At 42.4% G+C, this 15,071-nt stretch overlaps 1 protein-coding gene across 23 annotated transcripts in view; it reads right to left on the reverse strand.

The window, feature by feature from the left end:
* Positions 1 to 15,071, reverse strand: part of ubr4 (ubiquitin protein ligase E3 component n-recognin 4) — a 50,953-nt gene that overhangs the window by 6,542 nt on the left and 29,340 nt on the right. For 8 of the 23 annotated variants that reach the window (XM_085781482.1, XM_085781475.1, XM_085781473.1 and 5 more), the window contains 42 exons: positions 14,071 to 14,287; positions 13,490 to 13,522; positions 13,128 to 13,191; positions 12,874 to 13,008; positions 12,259 to 12,433; positions 11,962 to 12,093; positions 11,742 to 11,863; positions 11,335 to 11,446; positions 11,090 to 11,220; positions 10,645 to 10,822; positions 10,367 to 10,471; positions 9,792 to 9,947; positions 9,184 to 9,352; positions 8,804 to 9,008; positions 8,613 to 8,726; positions 8,182 to 8,391; positions 7,939 to 8,088; positions 7,605 to 7,832; positions 7,294 to 7,372; positions 6,944 to 7,186; positions 6,389 to 6,557; positions 5,949 to 6,093; positions 5,652 to 5,737; positions 5,469 to 5,556; positions 5,033 to 5,226; positions 4,638 to 4,877; positions 4,408 to 4,546; positions 4,172 to 4,297; positions 4,000 to 4,029; positions 3,659 to 3,787; positions 3,210 to 3,559; positions 2,997 to 3,087; positions 2,802 to 2,886; positions 2,448 to 2,575; positions 2,220 to 2,349; positions 1,939 to 2,099; positions 1,635 to 1,744; positions 1,360 to 1,501; positions 1,057 to 1,138; positions 732 to 905; positions 340 to 461; positions 20 to 217 (listed from right to left, as the gene is read on the reverse strand). In XM_085781482.1, the coding sequence (XP_085637608.1) occupies positions 20 to 217; positions 340 to 461; positions 732 to 905; positions 1,057 to 1,138; positions 1,360 to 1,501; positions 1,635 to 1,744; positions 1,939 to 2,099; positions 2,220 to 2,349; positions 2,448 to 2,575; positions 2,802 to 2,886; positions 2,997 to 3,087; positions 3,210 to 3,559; positions 3,659 to 3,787; positions 4,000 to 4,029; positions 4,172 to 4,297; positions 4,408 to 4,546; positions 4,638 to 4,877; positions 5,033 to 5,226; positions 5,469 to 5,556; positions 5,652 to 5,737; positions 5,949 to 6,093; positions 6,389 to 6,557; positions 6,944 to 7,186; positions 7,294 to 7,372; positions 7,605 to 7,832; positions 7,939 to 8,088; positions 8,182 to 8,391; positions 8,613 to 8,726; positions 8,804 to 9,008; positions 9,184 to 9,352; positions 9,792 to 9,947; positions 10,367 to 10,471; positions 10,645 to 10,822; positions 11,090 to 11,220; positions 11,335 to 11,446; positions 11,742 to 11,863; positions 11,962 to 12,093; positions 12,259 to 12,433; positions 12,874 to 13,008; positions 13,128 to 13,191; positions 13,490 to 13,522; positions 14,071 to 14,287 (6,077 nt within the window). The remainder of the gene's footprint in view (positions 1 to 19; positions 218 to 339; positions 462 to 731; positions 906 to 1,056; positions 1,139 to 1,359; positions 1,502 to 1,634; positions 1,745 to 1,938; positions 2,100 to 2,219; positions 2,350 to 2,447; positions 2,576 to 2,801; positions 2,887 to 2,996; positions 3,088 to 3,209; positions 3,560 to 3,658; positions 3,788 to 3,999; positions 4,030 to 4,171; positions 4,298 to 4,407; positions 4,547 to 4,637; positions 4,878 to 5,032; positions 5,227 to 5,468; positions 5,557 to 5,651; positions 5,738 to 5,948; positions 6,094 to 6,388; positions 6,558 to 6,943; positions 7,187 to 7,293; positions 7,373 to 7,604; positions 7,833 to 7,938; positions 8,089 to 8,181; positions 8,392 to 8,612; positions 8,727 to 8,803; positions 9,009 to 9,183; positions 9,353 to 9,791; positions 9,948 to 10,366; positions 10,472 to 10,644; positions 10,823 to 11,089; positions 11,221 to 11,334; positions 11,447 to 11,741; positions 11,864 to 11,961; positions 12,094 to 12,258; positions 12,434 to 12,873; positions 13,009 to 13,127; positions 13,192 to 13,489; positions 13,523 to 14,070; positions 14,288 to 15,071) is intronic. The other 15 variants (XM_085781487.1, XM_085781485.1, XM_085781486.1 and 12 more) reach the window with 6 other exon arrangements.

Below are 15,071 nucleotides of genomic sequence, written 5' to 3' on the forward strand. Positions count from 1 at the left end.
AAGCAGAAAGTCACTTTACCTCCATGCCACTGTCGTCTTCAAGAAGGGCCACCAGGTCGCAGTCTTGACAGATCTTGTTTTTGATGTCTCTCATTAGAGGGCCGATGCCAGGCTCGTTGCTGCTGTAAGGGTTTCCTGGCATGCGGCCCTGCAGGAAGTCTTCCTGCTGAGGATCCTTTTCCAGGGTCACAAAGAACTCCGTCACCTCGTTCTCCTCCTGAAAACAGAAGATGAAACAAAAGTTGCAGATGACTACTTGACAGCTACAGTCACTCCAGAGAATGATAACACGTAGAACTTGCGATACAAATGCGATACACAAGTGTAAAGGTAACTCACAGGATAGATGATGCTGCAGAGTCTCTCAAAAATGAACACAGGTGTCCTGTAATCATCCAGGTTGTACCGTTTTGCAGTCTCTATGCACACAGCCATGAAGGCTTTGGTTTCAGACTCAGTACCTATGAGCAAAATGACAACACTTCAAAATTCATGTTTTTTTAGTACAAACACAATGGCTTCATCTGAAGACATTTCTGTGGATTATTCCTTCACTAAAAATCAGAAGTTGATTTATAATTTATTCTATACGGATTATTATTAATGAGTGATGGAAATAGTAAAAAAAAAAAAAAACTTAATTATGAATGGAACAAAACTGGAAATGCAAATCTTATTGTTATGAACAATAAAATGTGCAACTTTGTTAAATGTCATGTGTGTGGACAAACCTGTCGTCATGTCCTCAAGCATCTCAAGCAGCATGTCCTGAGTCTCATCGATGAGTTTGGTGCGCTGCACTACCAGCTTCCTCAGACACAGATACCCATTGAGCACTGTGCCAACCAGCCTGCTCTTGAAATGGCGCTTAATGGACTCCACCTCCACAAAAGAGGAGAGCAATCCTGCAATGGCATCAAACACACACACATTATTTAACAGTCTTAAGAGCTGTAGTATCTGTACTGTATGGGGTGCTCTATAATGGTGTTTAAATTCTACTGTAAACCTAAAGGCTGCTTTGTCAGATAAACAGTGAGACAGAAACCAACATACCAGTCAAGCTCTTGAGGGCGTAGCCTTGCTGCAGGTCTGTGCTCAGAGTAGCCTCCTCCAGAGCCAGCAGATTGGCTATTTCCTAAATTGAAAATTAAAGGAAAACATTTTTGCTGTGATCCCAGTATTGCTGACATATATTTTTTTGCTTTTAAAATGTCTGTTAAAAATATAATACACAGTGTTCTCAGGACGGTCAGATTTCACCACATCTAACAAAACCTCTGTTGTTTTTAATTTAACAAAACTAGTGGCACATACAGATATCATGCATACATCTTGTACATTTCTTTTATGCATTACCTTGGTTATCAGGTTACCGATGTAGGGCAGGACTCCACGTGCAGCCAGATAAACCTTCCAGTGTGTCGGCTTGATCAGCTTCTGGTACAGACCCAGATACTCCACTGCACACTCTCCAGCCACACTCAGCTCATCCAGATAACTGACAGGCACACAGGAAAATATTTAGATATACACTCACTTAACAAACTGTATTACTGTAGCCTAAAAACAGTTTATTTATATTCCTAATATCAAATGACGGGGTATTGGGCTTTACGGTTTGTGGATCATACCTGGTGAGCAGGTCCAGGACCTGTTGCTTGCGACTGGGGATTGTTGTAAGGGCCTCCACGATGGTGCAAGCTGCCTGTCTGGCTGCCTGAGTGGCTGGTGTGAAAAGGACCTGCAACAAATGCAGACATTTCATGTTTAGACAATGTGCTGATTAGATTAAATTCTATTTTTTTCAGTTTATGTAGTTACTGGCTCCCAAATCTGTGTTCTAACAAAAGGTATGCATGAGTGACAAAGCTGCAGTAATATAACAGCAATCAACAACACTACATTATAAGCTTTTTTTTTTTTTTTCTTTTCTACCTGTCGCAGCCAGTTGTTGTGGCTCAGTTTGAGCAGGCGAGGGAAAAGGCCTTCTCCTTTTCTGGACCTCATGAACTGTTTCCACTTCCACACATACTTCTCCAGCAGATACTGCTTCCGCAACTCAGCTTTCCCCTGAGGCTTTGACACCGTCTCCTGGCCTGTGGTTCCCAGGACAGATCCACAAGAAACACGTATTGTCAAGAGTTCATAATTTCACAGCAATATGATAAATAAATAAATACATACAAGTGACCTGTGGTTTTGTTCACAGTACTTACATCTTGCTGGCAGACACTTCTTCCAAGCCTCATAAGATGCTTTGGGGTCTTTCTTGAGCCAGAGTTGCGCCTGGGCATGGATTTCATTACTGTAGGGTCTGACTGTTGTCAGGGACTCAGTAGCAGCATCCTGTGAACAAAGAGCAAACCACACACAGCTCAGTAAAAAAAACAAACAGACAATTTTAAATTCCTACCAAAATGCACCACTGTTAGCTAAAACGTTACCTTGTTCTTCTTGCTGGTGGGAGCAGGGGGCTTGATCAGCTTCTGGAGAATTCTCAGACACATGAGAGTGATGTTCTCCACCACTACAGGTGTCTTCACGTTCACTGACATGAGGAACAGACTGAGAGCTATGGGAAATAAAAACATGCAATGTTTTAAGATGCACAGTCAGTTAAGTTGTGACCAGTAACAATTTAATATTCCATACACATATTACAGGCTTTAACAGCCAAGCAAAAAAACAGGCAAAATAATCTGCAGAGGTAGATCATTTCATTCATTTTTGTGATCCTGGGAATGAAAAGTCACCAGTTTAAATTGAGTTAAGAGATGAGGTTGGAAAACCAGGCTTACCACAACGCAACCGCAACTCCCAGCATCCTCCCTCTTTTGAAATGGAGTCTGTCAGCAGCAGCATCTCATACTGCAGATTGCTCACCTGTTGGGAAAATAAGACATCCCTTTCATATCGAAAAATGCTGTTAAAATGCTCAACTCAAAAGCACTATCAAACAGCTGTGTTCATTTAGGACATGCGAGAAGGCTTACCAGGTCAGGATTGGCCCAGTGACCTTTCAGGGCAGCTGACACCTTAGCAATGATGAGGTCATTCATCTGCTGAGTGGCTTCTGGATGATCTCTGAAGCAGGAAAATACAGAAAGAAACAAGAACAATAAATAACTATCATTTCATACCTCTATGTAAGAAAATACATAGACTCTCACTCTCACTACTAGACATGTAAGCGAGGGCCATCATACCTGGTGAGGAGACAGACCAGCTGGCGCACTTCCTCCCTCATGGCTGCCGTGCCACGTCGCAAGTTGTACTCAAACAGCTCCCGGATGAGTCCCTGGAGGACCAGGATCTGCCGGAGGGCCGGGTTAGTGGCCAGCGCACGGAGCAGTGTGATACAATGACCCGTGACAGCTGAGGCACAGCCATAGCATTTGTTGGAGGATGTATGGCCGCAGCCCAGCACAGAGAGGGCACGATACTGGCTGGCAGTGAAAGTGGGCTGATGGCTGCTACTGCTTCGGGATGACTTGGTGGCAGCTTCTCTCTGCTGCAGATCATACTCCAGGAGCTCTTTACGAGACGCAAGCACTTTCTATAAACAAAAGGAAAGAGAAACAACAGAGTTGGGTGAGAGAGGAAAAGGGAGCACACCTGTAACTAAGAAAAATAAACGCTCTTCTTTGTTCCTAACCTGGATAATCTTGGAGAGTTCATCAAATGACGTCTTGCAGTCTCCACTGTACTCTTGAGCCAGCTGCTGAATGTACCGGTTCACATTAGCAGAGGACGTACCAAGCCCTGCACCTGCTCCAGTGTCATCCTGGAAAAAAGAAAAGAAAAAAGAGAAAATATTGTTCAAGTACATTGCAGACATTGAAATCAAAAATCTTAAATAATTTATTTTGGAGTGTCTTACAACAGAACTTCTACAAAATTACTCAATGTACAATTATGTATTACTAATGTGCCAATACTGTTGGTCCACTGTCCACAGCATTTATTGAATTTTTTTAAGTATTATAGAATACTCACATAAATGGCCCAGCTACTCCTGTGATATATCTGTAGATGCAGTATTTTAAATTTAAGTTGATACCAGCAAATGTGGACAAAGTGGCTTCCTAAACAGTATTCATACACTAGCTTCTGATCCAACATCTAGTATGGGACCAGAGGTACTGTTCATGCCCTTCATGTGACTGACCTGTGGCTTTTCTGGTGCTGCCTCATTGACTTTAGATAGGAGGCTTTCTAACTGGGGTCTGTGCCCCATCAGCTGGTGGTAGACCCTGTCAGCTTTGTCCAGCAGGGTGTTGATGTTGGTCACAGCCTACAGGGACAACAAACACACAGATTAGAGGCACAAAAGTTTTTGGAATAGTAAAGCCCCCTTTTGATTACTTCCTTTTTCATATCCTTCCCAACAAATAAATGCTTTACCTTTTTCCTGTCTTCCTCATTCTCAATGGGATCCACAGCGCAACATGGTTTAGCATAAAGCATGAAATCAAAGCGGGCATATTTACAGAAGCCACAGGCATTGCACAAGAAGGGGTCTTTTTCATCGTAGTTGATGGACCTGAGAGGAGAAGACGACAAGGGTAAAAATACTGTCTAGTTGCGTGTCTGCAATTAATATTTCAAAACTGCAAAGGAAACCAGTTTCTTACCTGCACTTGTGGCACTGATACACATTCTCACCACAGTTGCCACACACCCCAGGGTTGGCGGGCACAGAGGCACTGCAGCGAGGACACTGCAGCGTCTCGGTGGAGGCCTGGTAATTCTCATAGAAATCTGAGAACTCAATCATCAGGTTGGATGCGACGATGGGTAAGGGAAGGTCGATCTTAACCTCTGTTTGTCCAGGTGTCAGCTGAACTTTCTTTGCTTTGTGCCAACGAGCAGGCCTGTAAATAGATAGTAAAGAGCTAAGCGAATAGTGGCAAGCAGTCACTTCGTTTTCTTAAAGCATCATTGTTAAATAAATCAATATGAAGTGGAAGTGGGGTGGAAAAAAGTGCAAAAAAGTGCAAAACACAAGCAGCTCTTTGTTGAAACGTACTTATTCTTCAGCTCCACGATAGCCTGTACAGTTCGGTTATTGTAGTAGAGGTTGATGGTGCGGACCATTTTGGTGCGTTTGAGGTCACCAATCTTTACTGTGACTTTGCTGATGGTGTGGCTGCCAATGAGCTTGACAACCTGCTGTGTGGTGGTATAGCGTGTGTCCACTTTGATGGATGACAGTTTTATATTCTGAAAGACACAAACAAGACAACATTGAAAACACAATACACGATTATGGCATGCTTTGCATAATAAACAGTGGTACACATATAGAGATGAGCATCCTAAACCTGGTTCACCTTGTATTAGCTCTTCAAACTACTTACTCAGAAGCAGAAACACCTGCCCCATACAAAAGTGATGGAAAAAGTGCTGAACTCTACTTTTTTGTGACACATTGTGTCCATTACTTCTGGATGTGTTGTACATACCGAAAACGGAACTTCTGGATTGTTGCACACCAGGCAAGGGTCACTTTCCAGGTAGAAGCCATCAAACTCAACTAAACCTGACAGAGTGCTGCAGGAGAGAATACACAATATTAATGTAGATAATGTCCACTGCTGGCAATTGCATTCTCCTGAACATGTTACAATATGTTTGTTGAGACGTACTTGTAGATGTTGGAGTTTGGGTGATTCGTCAGGATGTGGTTCTGTGCCCTAAGAATCTCCACAGCTTTCTGAGAATATTCCTTCAGCTGGAGCAAGACAATGTAAAAATCAAAATAATTTTAAATCATTGTCATCACAAGAGTGTGTTCTACTGAAAAGACAGAATAGGAACCAATACATCATGCAAACAAACGTCCATAATGTGAAGGATCACAAATTACAATGTCAAGGTAAATATAAACACAAAGACCTTCCATTCAACAATTATGCTAAAATCGGTATAAAATCAAAATAAACCTTTTTCTCTGTCTGAGGAGTCTTGAGGGAGAAGTATCCGAGCAGGTCAACAAACTGAGCAGCTTTGCGGCCATATGCAGGGAGCTCAGGCCAGATGGCCCACGTCAGTTCTAGCAGCAGCTCCTGCTGAGATTTATTGGAGTTCCTGCACAGACATGCAAATGTTAGGCAAATGCCAATGTTATGATTTCACCACTTATTCAAACTATTGTTCACAAATAAGCCCTGTATGTTCACTTGTACTACAACCTTTTGTATCATGGTTAAGCCATAGGTCACATGTCTACCTACAGTGTCTGTGCTACAAATGAAAGGTTCACCCAGATGTTGTGTACACAACTACTGCAAAGTAATTTCCATGTTTTCTGCAGATTCTGAACGAAAGATGGAAATGTGGCTCTAGTCTGCATTTCAGACAAAAGATTAAACAGTACCAGTACCTGTAGATATGAAGTGCCAAGCAGTGGGCTTGCCAACGCACAGCAGATGAGTTTGACTCGAGCAAGAAGCAGCGCAAGAACTGGATGAGCGTCTCCTTGTCTGCAAACTTGTTGAGCTGACTGACCAGACCCATACACAGCTGATCCTCCTGGCTGCCAACACCATCACCTTGAGTCCACAAAGATACAACACAAAGAAGACAGAGACACCATATAAAAAAAAATTATATCATGAACATGAAGTTATTGTGTTATCAGTAATATCACAAATTGGTGAAAACAAAGGTTTAATGTTGTGTCTTATTGCTTTAAGAACATTTTCATCTTATTTAACAAGTGAATGCTCAACTGTTAACATTTAAATTACACATGCCCAAAACATTTATATCACATAAGACCAGCAGGAGTTTAGATCTTTCAGGTGCCGTAGACACACCTGTCACCTAGTGTGTGTCAAATGAATCACAACTGGAGTCTTTTCCAGCATTCAAACTGTGTACTTTATCATCTGAACAAGCAGCCATAGTGTAAGTATGAGATGTGGTGCAACCTCACCATCTTTGTCTTTGTCCTTGTCCTCTTTTTTGCTCTTTTTGCTGGAGGACTTGCTCTGAGATGACTGAGAACCTCCTGTCTGTCCAGAACCAGCGGAGCCTCCTCCTGAGAACGATGACGACGAAGAGGAGGAGCTGGCCAGCACCTTACTGCCACACAGGGCACAGGAGAGGAGTTGCAGCAGCACTGGGGAAACGCCCTCATCTACAAGGAAACTGACCTGGAGCAGGAAGTACAACACAGCTGGACAGAGACGACAACAAGGGATGAAGAGGAGAGTTAGGGCTGCGCTGGTTTTGTTTCATTTAAAAAGGTCTCTGAGAAGATCTGAAAAAAAAAAAACTACTTACAGTCATCCTTCATGCAGAACTTCTGCCAGTTGATCGTCCTCTGAGTGGCGATTTCAGCACAAGCTTTCAGGTGTTCCATCTGAACCGAGACAAACAAATTACATTATAAATATCTCAGTCCATATCAGTACAAACTGATATTATAGAGCGAAGACATTTAACAGAAACATAAAAGGGAGTATTAACAATAGTTCAGCAGATGAAGGTTTTGGGATACACCAGCAATACATGTACATATTGTATACTGAGTACACATCATACAAAAGCATTTTTATAAGAGTAGTCTTGACATGTGCCCAGACGATCCTCACCAGACTGATGAGCGTGTCGTACTGCAGAGCTGAACCAGACGTGGCTGTGACCACACCAGCCCGGAGGAAGATGCCCTGCTCCTCCAGAAGCTTCTTGATGCTGCGCACATGGGAGTCCAGAGTGTGCAGATCCCGCAGCTGACGATATTTTTCTTTGGAGCCGCAGATGAACAACAAAAGCTTCCTCACTTGCCTCCTGACGAACGGGGTCTGCTGGATCATCAGATACTGAAAAGAAAGGGGACACAGATTTGAGAGTGGTCTTTATTTCTTATCTGAGCACAGACATTGAAAAGGAAATGAAAATGGCTACGTGCTACATTCAAAAGCTTACTTCAGACAGATAGTAGAACCAAGAATGGTCAAAGACAGGAGGTGGGATACGAGGGTTGGTATCCGCAATCTTCTTGATCTGATATGGCAGCCGCAGCACCATTTCAGTCAACAGCTGAGAGTAGGCCTCAAACACATCAGCAGCGTGGCCCTGATGCCAGGAACAACACAGTTATTCAATATTACTTACAAAATAAAAAGCTCTGATGTTATGGTGATAAACAAGTTTCCTGTTAGCTTATACCTTGACATATTGGCGTAGGAAGAAAGGGCTCATGTCTGGAGGAGAGGAGGCTGTGTGTGGGCGGAGGAGCTGGCTGGCGGTCACAGGTTCCTCTTCACCCTGTTGACTCTTCCAAAACTCCAGGAGCGACTTGAGCACGTGGAGACAGTAATCAATGGCACCCAGGCTAAGCAAGGCAGTTGCTGTGGCATTGGAAATCAGGGAGGATGACTGGAAGAGAAAAGGGTGCAACCAGAAGTAATGAGCAAAACTGAGTAGGCAATGCCAAAAAACGCATCAGGAGTAGAGTTAGTGAATGTGCAAGAGAAGTTTTATGTTGCTATAACAAATGAAATCCATCTTCTTGATTTTTTCAGTACCAAGAGTAGAGCTAGGGTATTACACATTTTGCTAATCTGCTGAGAGCGTTAGGATATGAAAACAGGGTGTACCTCAGAGGAAGATTTAGAGCCAGACTTGGTTCGAGACATGAAGACGCTGAGCAGTCTCATGATGACCAGATGAACCTCATTGATGGAACTGCGCTCATTCTTCTTGGACACGTCCTGTAGGGAGAGATTGCATGGATTCAGTAAACCAGTGACACATCAACTGTGATTTATCAGAGTAAGCCTTTAGATACCTTCTTGTGCATGCCAAGCTCGGCAATGAGCTGTGCAAGCAGGTCATCCAAGGCTCCCTTATCTTTTTCATCTTCACCATCCAGGTCAGAGGTCAACATGAGGATAACCTGCATGTAAGGAATGGCTTGGACACCACCCACATTGTGGAGCTGTGAAAGGTGCTGAAGCAAGCGCTCCAGGAGCATGAGACGAACCATGTGCAGCCTAATGACGAAGAGAAAACAAAACAAAAACAAAAAAAAGAGTAGTTCATGGACCCGTGGACAAAAGAGAGAAAATCTCACAACACAGAAAAGGGCAGATGTTTGTTATCAGCAGAGTTAACACCAAAATCTGACTAGTTTGTTTTAATTCCTCATCCATATTCACAATGTCTGACCTGTTGCTTGTGTGGATGTCTCCCTCAGTCTCTCCTTCTCCCTCTGAGCCTTCGCCTTCCTGCTGTGCTGTGGTTGTGCTGATGGCTCCAGTGCTGGAGCTCACACTGCCAGGACCTGCAGGGTGGCCTTCCACTGTTGTGTCCCCATAAGCACTGCTGCGTCCCGACACTGCACACAAGCATTCACAAGCACAACTAAGCAAACTTATATGATATAATATAATGATTATAAGCATCATGAATCTATTGCAAGATTAAAAAGTGATGTGAGGTTTTTCATAAAAACTGGAAAATCATTTACTGGGTTAAATTAATAATATGAGATTACGGGAATATCATAACCTCCAATTGGAGTGGAGGGAAGGGAAGGGTGGACAAGGTGCCTTGATTAATGATCTGTAAACTACAACTGTTGCATTGAAAAAGCTGATCATTTTGGTCACTATAATCCTGATATTGAATTTCTGTACCGTTTCACGTCTACTGATATCTATGCATTTCATAGATTTATGGCAATTCATACGCATATAAGGGTCTAGCTTTAAAAAGTTAGTATCTCGCATTTGATTGTGTTCAGGGTCATTGCTGTTTCTCCTGAAATCACCCACCACTGTGCTCCCCTGCAACAGAGTCGATTGCAGAACCTCCACTCTCTGAGCCCACACTGCCTCCATGCTCAGCTGGGGAGGTCCGCAGTGTGGAGCCATCAGTGGCAGCTGTGCTGCCCTCATCATCTGATGCTGGGGCTGAAATCATAGCAATAGCTGTAACAGCAAATACACCGCGGTCATCTGGCCAGGATACATGATCTTAGTTCACACTTGAGCACGAACAATACAGAAAAGCATGCAGTATTGAAAACACTCTAACCTGACAACATTTATTATGTTCAATCTATTGTGGACATTTTTATGTTAAACTATAAAGGAGGAAAAATAATTGCTTTATTTTCAAAATTATGGTATAAGACCACAAACTGTGAACAGATTGGATTATGAAAATTAGGATTTATTATGGTCAATGATTATGCACATATTGTTATATTTTAGCAATTCTGACATGAAATTCTATGCAAGACAAAAATCAATTTAGGCGTCTTGTGTTACGAATTTACAAACCACTGCGATCGTACAGGTATAAAAGTCACATATGAGCAAATGCTATCCTGAGTTGGTCTTGTTACCTGATGCAGTGGTGTCAGAAAGGGTGCCAGCATCCAGTGAAGAGGAGCTTGGGGCTTGGCCAGACAGGCCAAGGCTCTGAAGGCCAAGGGCACTGCTGCTACTGCCTAAAAATGTCAAAAAGTAAAAACATTACACCAACAAATTATGTTTCACCTGATGAAGCTATAGGCAGCTATGTGAGGTACAAGACACCCATATACCAGAATGATGACATCTAGGAAGAAACACACAATTCAAATTCACTCCTGAATGGTGTCGTTATTTTCTGGCAACTGACCTTGTTGGTCCTGCTGAAGACTGAGAGCGATGGCCAGCTCTACCATAGTTTCATCATCTGCATCAGGAGGTATGTCCAGCATGGGCGGGAAACCCTCAGCTCCAGCCAGCAGAGCCTCGAGGGGAGATGGATTTCCATTGTTGACATTCTCTGATGTCTCCAAGACCATTGACTCAGACTAAGGACACAGAAAAACAAAGCTGGTATCATTTCTGCAACATACTATATCTCAACAGAACATGGTCGATAATGACATACAGTCAGTCAGCAATTAAATGAATTTAAATAACTTAAACCATGTCTGTTATCTCTTCCTGTATTACACACTACATGAATACATCATTTTAAATATAAAATTTCAGATTTCAGTGTAAAGAATTGGTCAACATACCAGTTTAAACAATGCAAGGGTCATATCAAATACAATCCACAGATCTTTACTCACCACCATCTCAAAGTCACCATGGTCCACCTCACTCTGCTCCTGACTCTCCTGTCTACCCTCTTCTCCTGCAGTCAGCACTGATGACTGCATCTTGTCATCTGCATCATCGTCGTCATCATCATCCTTGTCTCCTGGTTGAAGAAAATTTGACAGAATCTTAACTTCACAAAAAAAAACCTCTGGCCATTATGTGGTGAAAATTCAGTGCACACATTGATGTTTGTATGAAGCCTGTCCAAACATACCCATCGGTGTGTTGGAGCGTGGGGGAGATGGAAGGGTCACATGTCGTCGTTTGTTTCTTGGCCTTAGCACTCTGATCAGAGCCTGCTTACAAGCGAAGCTCACGGCTGTGTCCTGAAAGTGGTTCAAATTCACCATGGTTACCTGTTGATAGTCTGTCTGAACTGCCAATACCTCCAGTAATCCATAAAACACTTCATATTCTGACAGCAAATACTGTAGCTCTCTTATTAATGTGATAGTAATTAGAGGGTCACATTGGTGATGTTCAACAGCAGAAGCATAAAAATATTGTTTCCTTATATTTGGAAAATAACAAATATTTTGCAATGATAGTGATTTAATATCAACTTTCATTCTCAAACAATCAGTATGCAGTAATAATAATCTTGACAAGTTTGGTACTTACAGGGCATAGTAACATCTGCATGTAGATTTTGGAGGCTACATTGATGTAATCCAGCTCACATGTGCAGTATGCATGGATGATATCCACCAAGGCATTTACTGTTGCTTCCACATGAGTTAGGCCTTAGCGGGGTGAGAAGAAAACATGTTCACTGAGGATCATCCAGCTGCACAGATTTGATAATCGGTAAATGTTAGACAGATTTCATGTCTGCACGTACCTGGCAGGCAAGCAGGAGCAAGGAAGGCGTTCTTTGGTTTTAGGGCATGAAGTTTCCAGAAGTTATTCATCAGCTGTGTGATGAAGTTACAGCTTTCGCTATCTCCATGTTTTTGTCCATCTTCTGTCATTTCTGGATTAAGACAAGAAGAACACAAGTTAGTTCTGGCCTGACAGTTTGATTATATTTTTTCCAAGTCCAATACAAAGTCATTATTAATGGCCCTTGTCCAAAACACTTTGCAGCATGATATAGTAATGGATACAGAAAGTATAGTCAACCAAACAAGCCTCTTACCAGAGTCATGGTGTAGTGACTTTGTTTCTGTGAAATGGACCAAGTTATTGGGTCTCATGATAGCAATGGAGCGGGCAGTGATCACAAGCCTCTGGAAGACATCGGGGTCAAGTTCCCTCCCTTCACGAGTGCACGTATTTAGGCACTGTACTGCGTTACTCAGCAAGGACTGGTCCTGATCAAAAAGGACCACAAGCACTGCATTAGTTATTCAGGAATAATGGGATGTAGACAAAGCACATTTAACATCCCTGTGCACTGCTGTGTAATTTATACACACAGCGTGACCTCATCAGAAGCTCCTATCACATTCTGCCAGCCAGGATTGTCTCGAAAAGAACCGACATCGAATTGTTGTGTGTACAAACTGCAACAAACAAACCTACTGACTCTGCCTTTAATTAGAAAACAAATATTGGTGTGCAACATGCAGCCCTTCAGGGTCGTCAAGTCAATATTATCTACATGGCCCACTTCACAACAGTCCCTGACAACAGAGAAAAACTAATACAAAGCCTGATAGAAACATATTAACAGCAAGCAGATGGGGACATTGTTAGTCTCAAGCCCTACTGTGTGTTTGCAAAATGCAGTTCTTTAGGAATGTGGTTTTACCTTGTGGTTGTGGTAGGCATTTCGACTGGTGTGCAGACTGGCAAGAAGTCCCTTAGTCTGTTGCTGCACACCTGCGGGGGTTGGCATGGACAGGAGTAGAGTGGCCAACTCCAGTGCTGCACCCTTATTTTTCTCCTACAAAGAGTTAAAGACGGGTAGTCACCCAAGCAAGACAAGTTTAATCCAGGATTTTTCATTCAACATATTGTTACTTTTAAAGGCATAAAAGGATAACATCTTTATGCCTTTATTACCTTTTCATTGGAGGAGCCAACTGCAAAGCAGCTCTCTAAAGCCTCGAGGGAACTGACCACCAACCTGAAATTAAGAAAAAAGATCAACACTACAGCTACTGCAGTTTTGCCTTAACTTGACCAAACAAACAAAAACTTAAACAAAATCCAAATCTCAATTCACTGCAATCTGTGCTATGCTAAATGCCAAAAGTAACACTGAATGCAAGAATGATTGTAGTCAGGAAAAGAATGGGTTTTTTGTTGCTGCTGTACAAGCGTGGAGATGGTGCATGGCATGTTCACAGTCTCAGGCATGGACACACAAACTGGCACACGTGCACAAAACCATACAAACAAGCAGAGAAAGGGCAGTTACTAACCGGTCCAAGGTTGATAAGGACTCAGTTTCACAACTTTTTATTGTATTTTTGGGAGCAAAAGAAAAAGAACAAAAAAAGAGTGAGGATCACATAAAGAAACAAGTGAAATTAAATGGATCAGTTGAACAAAAGATAAGCATGCAAGAAAAGATGACATCACAATAGCCATGCACTAAATAATCTAAAGGAAACCCAACCCCCATTGTTAAAATTTCAGTTTCAATCCATAAAGTTTTATAGCTGCAATCATGAAGTGTAAAGATATACCAAGTGAGTGATATGAATAAAATGTATAACATCTATTGTGGATTTTTGTGATGTATTAGATGGAAATTCTGAATTGGAAAACCAATAAAGAAACTACCAATCAAACAAGTGCCCACAATTGTCTTGTACACCCACAGGTTTTAAAAGCACAGACATATAAACATTATGGCAAAATCTGCAGTGTAGATAGGCCATTATGAAGTCAAGGAACCATGGGTGTGGTTTACTTCTCTACACGGGACTGGGAACTGTAAATTCCAATACCAAAGAAAATTGTGTTGTCCTTGTGATCCCAAGAGATAGAAAGCCCATACCTCTCCAAAACGGTGCCACTCGTGGTAGTGGGGGTGGCTATGTCTCCATCAGAGGTGCCGTTGCCCTGGTTGAGGTTGGGACTGCAGACATTGTTCACCGAAGCAGAAGAGAAGTCCTCTGGAGGATCCTCAGGCCAGCCAAACTGCTCCTTGGTTTTACCGTAGATCTTGATTGAATCAAGCATGGTGACTCCAGCCGGGTCGACAGATGCGCCAACTTAAAAATGAATGGGAACATGAATCTGAATCAGAGGATGGTTTCCGAACAGTCTGCAGCTAAATTGATTCAAAGCGACCAGGTTGAAGTGCTAAGTGCAAAATAAGTCGATTTGAATCTACAATGTCAATGATGCAAATAGCATAAGCTCTTTTTTGACCAATAAACTAAGACATTTGGATTCTGCTGTTTTGGAGGAAGCTGAGCAGGAACAGCTGTAAGACACTAGTTTATAATGCCGAGGTATTGCGTGAAATTTTACTTATAGGGATCTGTCATCCGACTATATTGTAACTGTTAGGAATCTATTGATAGATATCACGTGACGTCACACAGCGTTCGCAGCCGGTCACAGCGCCATCTTGGGTACCGACTTCCAAAGGCAGTCTATGGGCTGTGACATCAAATCTCACAAAAATAGTGGATAAACCTTTTTTTATTACATGGCTCTATTGAATGTCGTATTCCGATAATTTATTGATATTTCTGATATTTATTTACATCTTGATTTTGCATTTAACAGTCTGTTATTCCTGTTTAACAGATCGTTGCTAAGTAAAATACACCGTTGCTAGGGACGCCGCTCTGATCAGCGCAGCACAGAAAAGAGAAACTATGCAGGATATTTACTTTGTTTCATTTTTACCGTCATTAAACAGCTTGGGAGACATGTACGCCAAGGGAGGCTGCCTCACTCTACTGAGTGTGAGCAGCACGTACGTTCACGTTGCTTTCGTGAATTGTAAACACACAGACGCCCCCTCGGTTTTAGCGTCCAGCAGTT

The sequence above is a fragment of the Trachurus japonicus genome, chromosome 7, assembly GCF_045865225.1.
Source record: "Trachurus japonicus isolate A0001 chromosome 7, Traja_1.0".
In the NCBI taxonomy this organism is placed as follows: domain Eukaryota; kingdom Metazoa; phylum Chordata; class Actinopteri; order Carangiformes; family Carangidae; genus Trachurus; species Trachurus japonicus.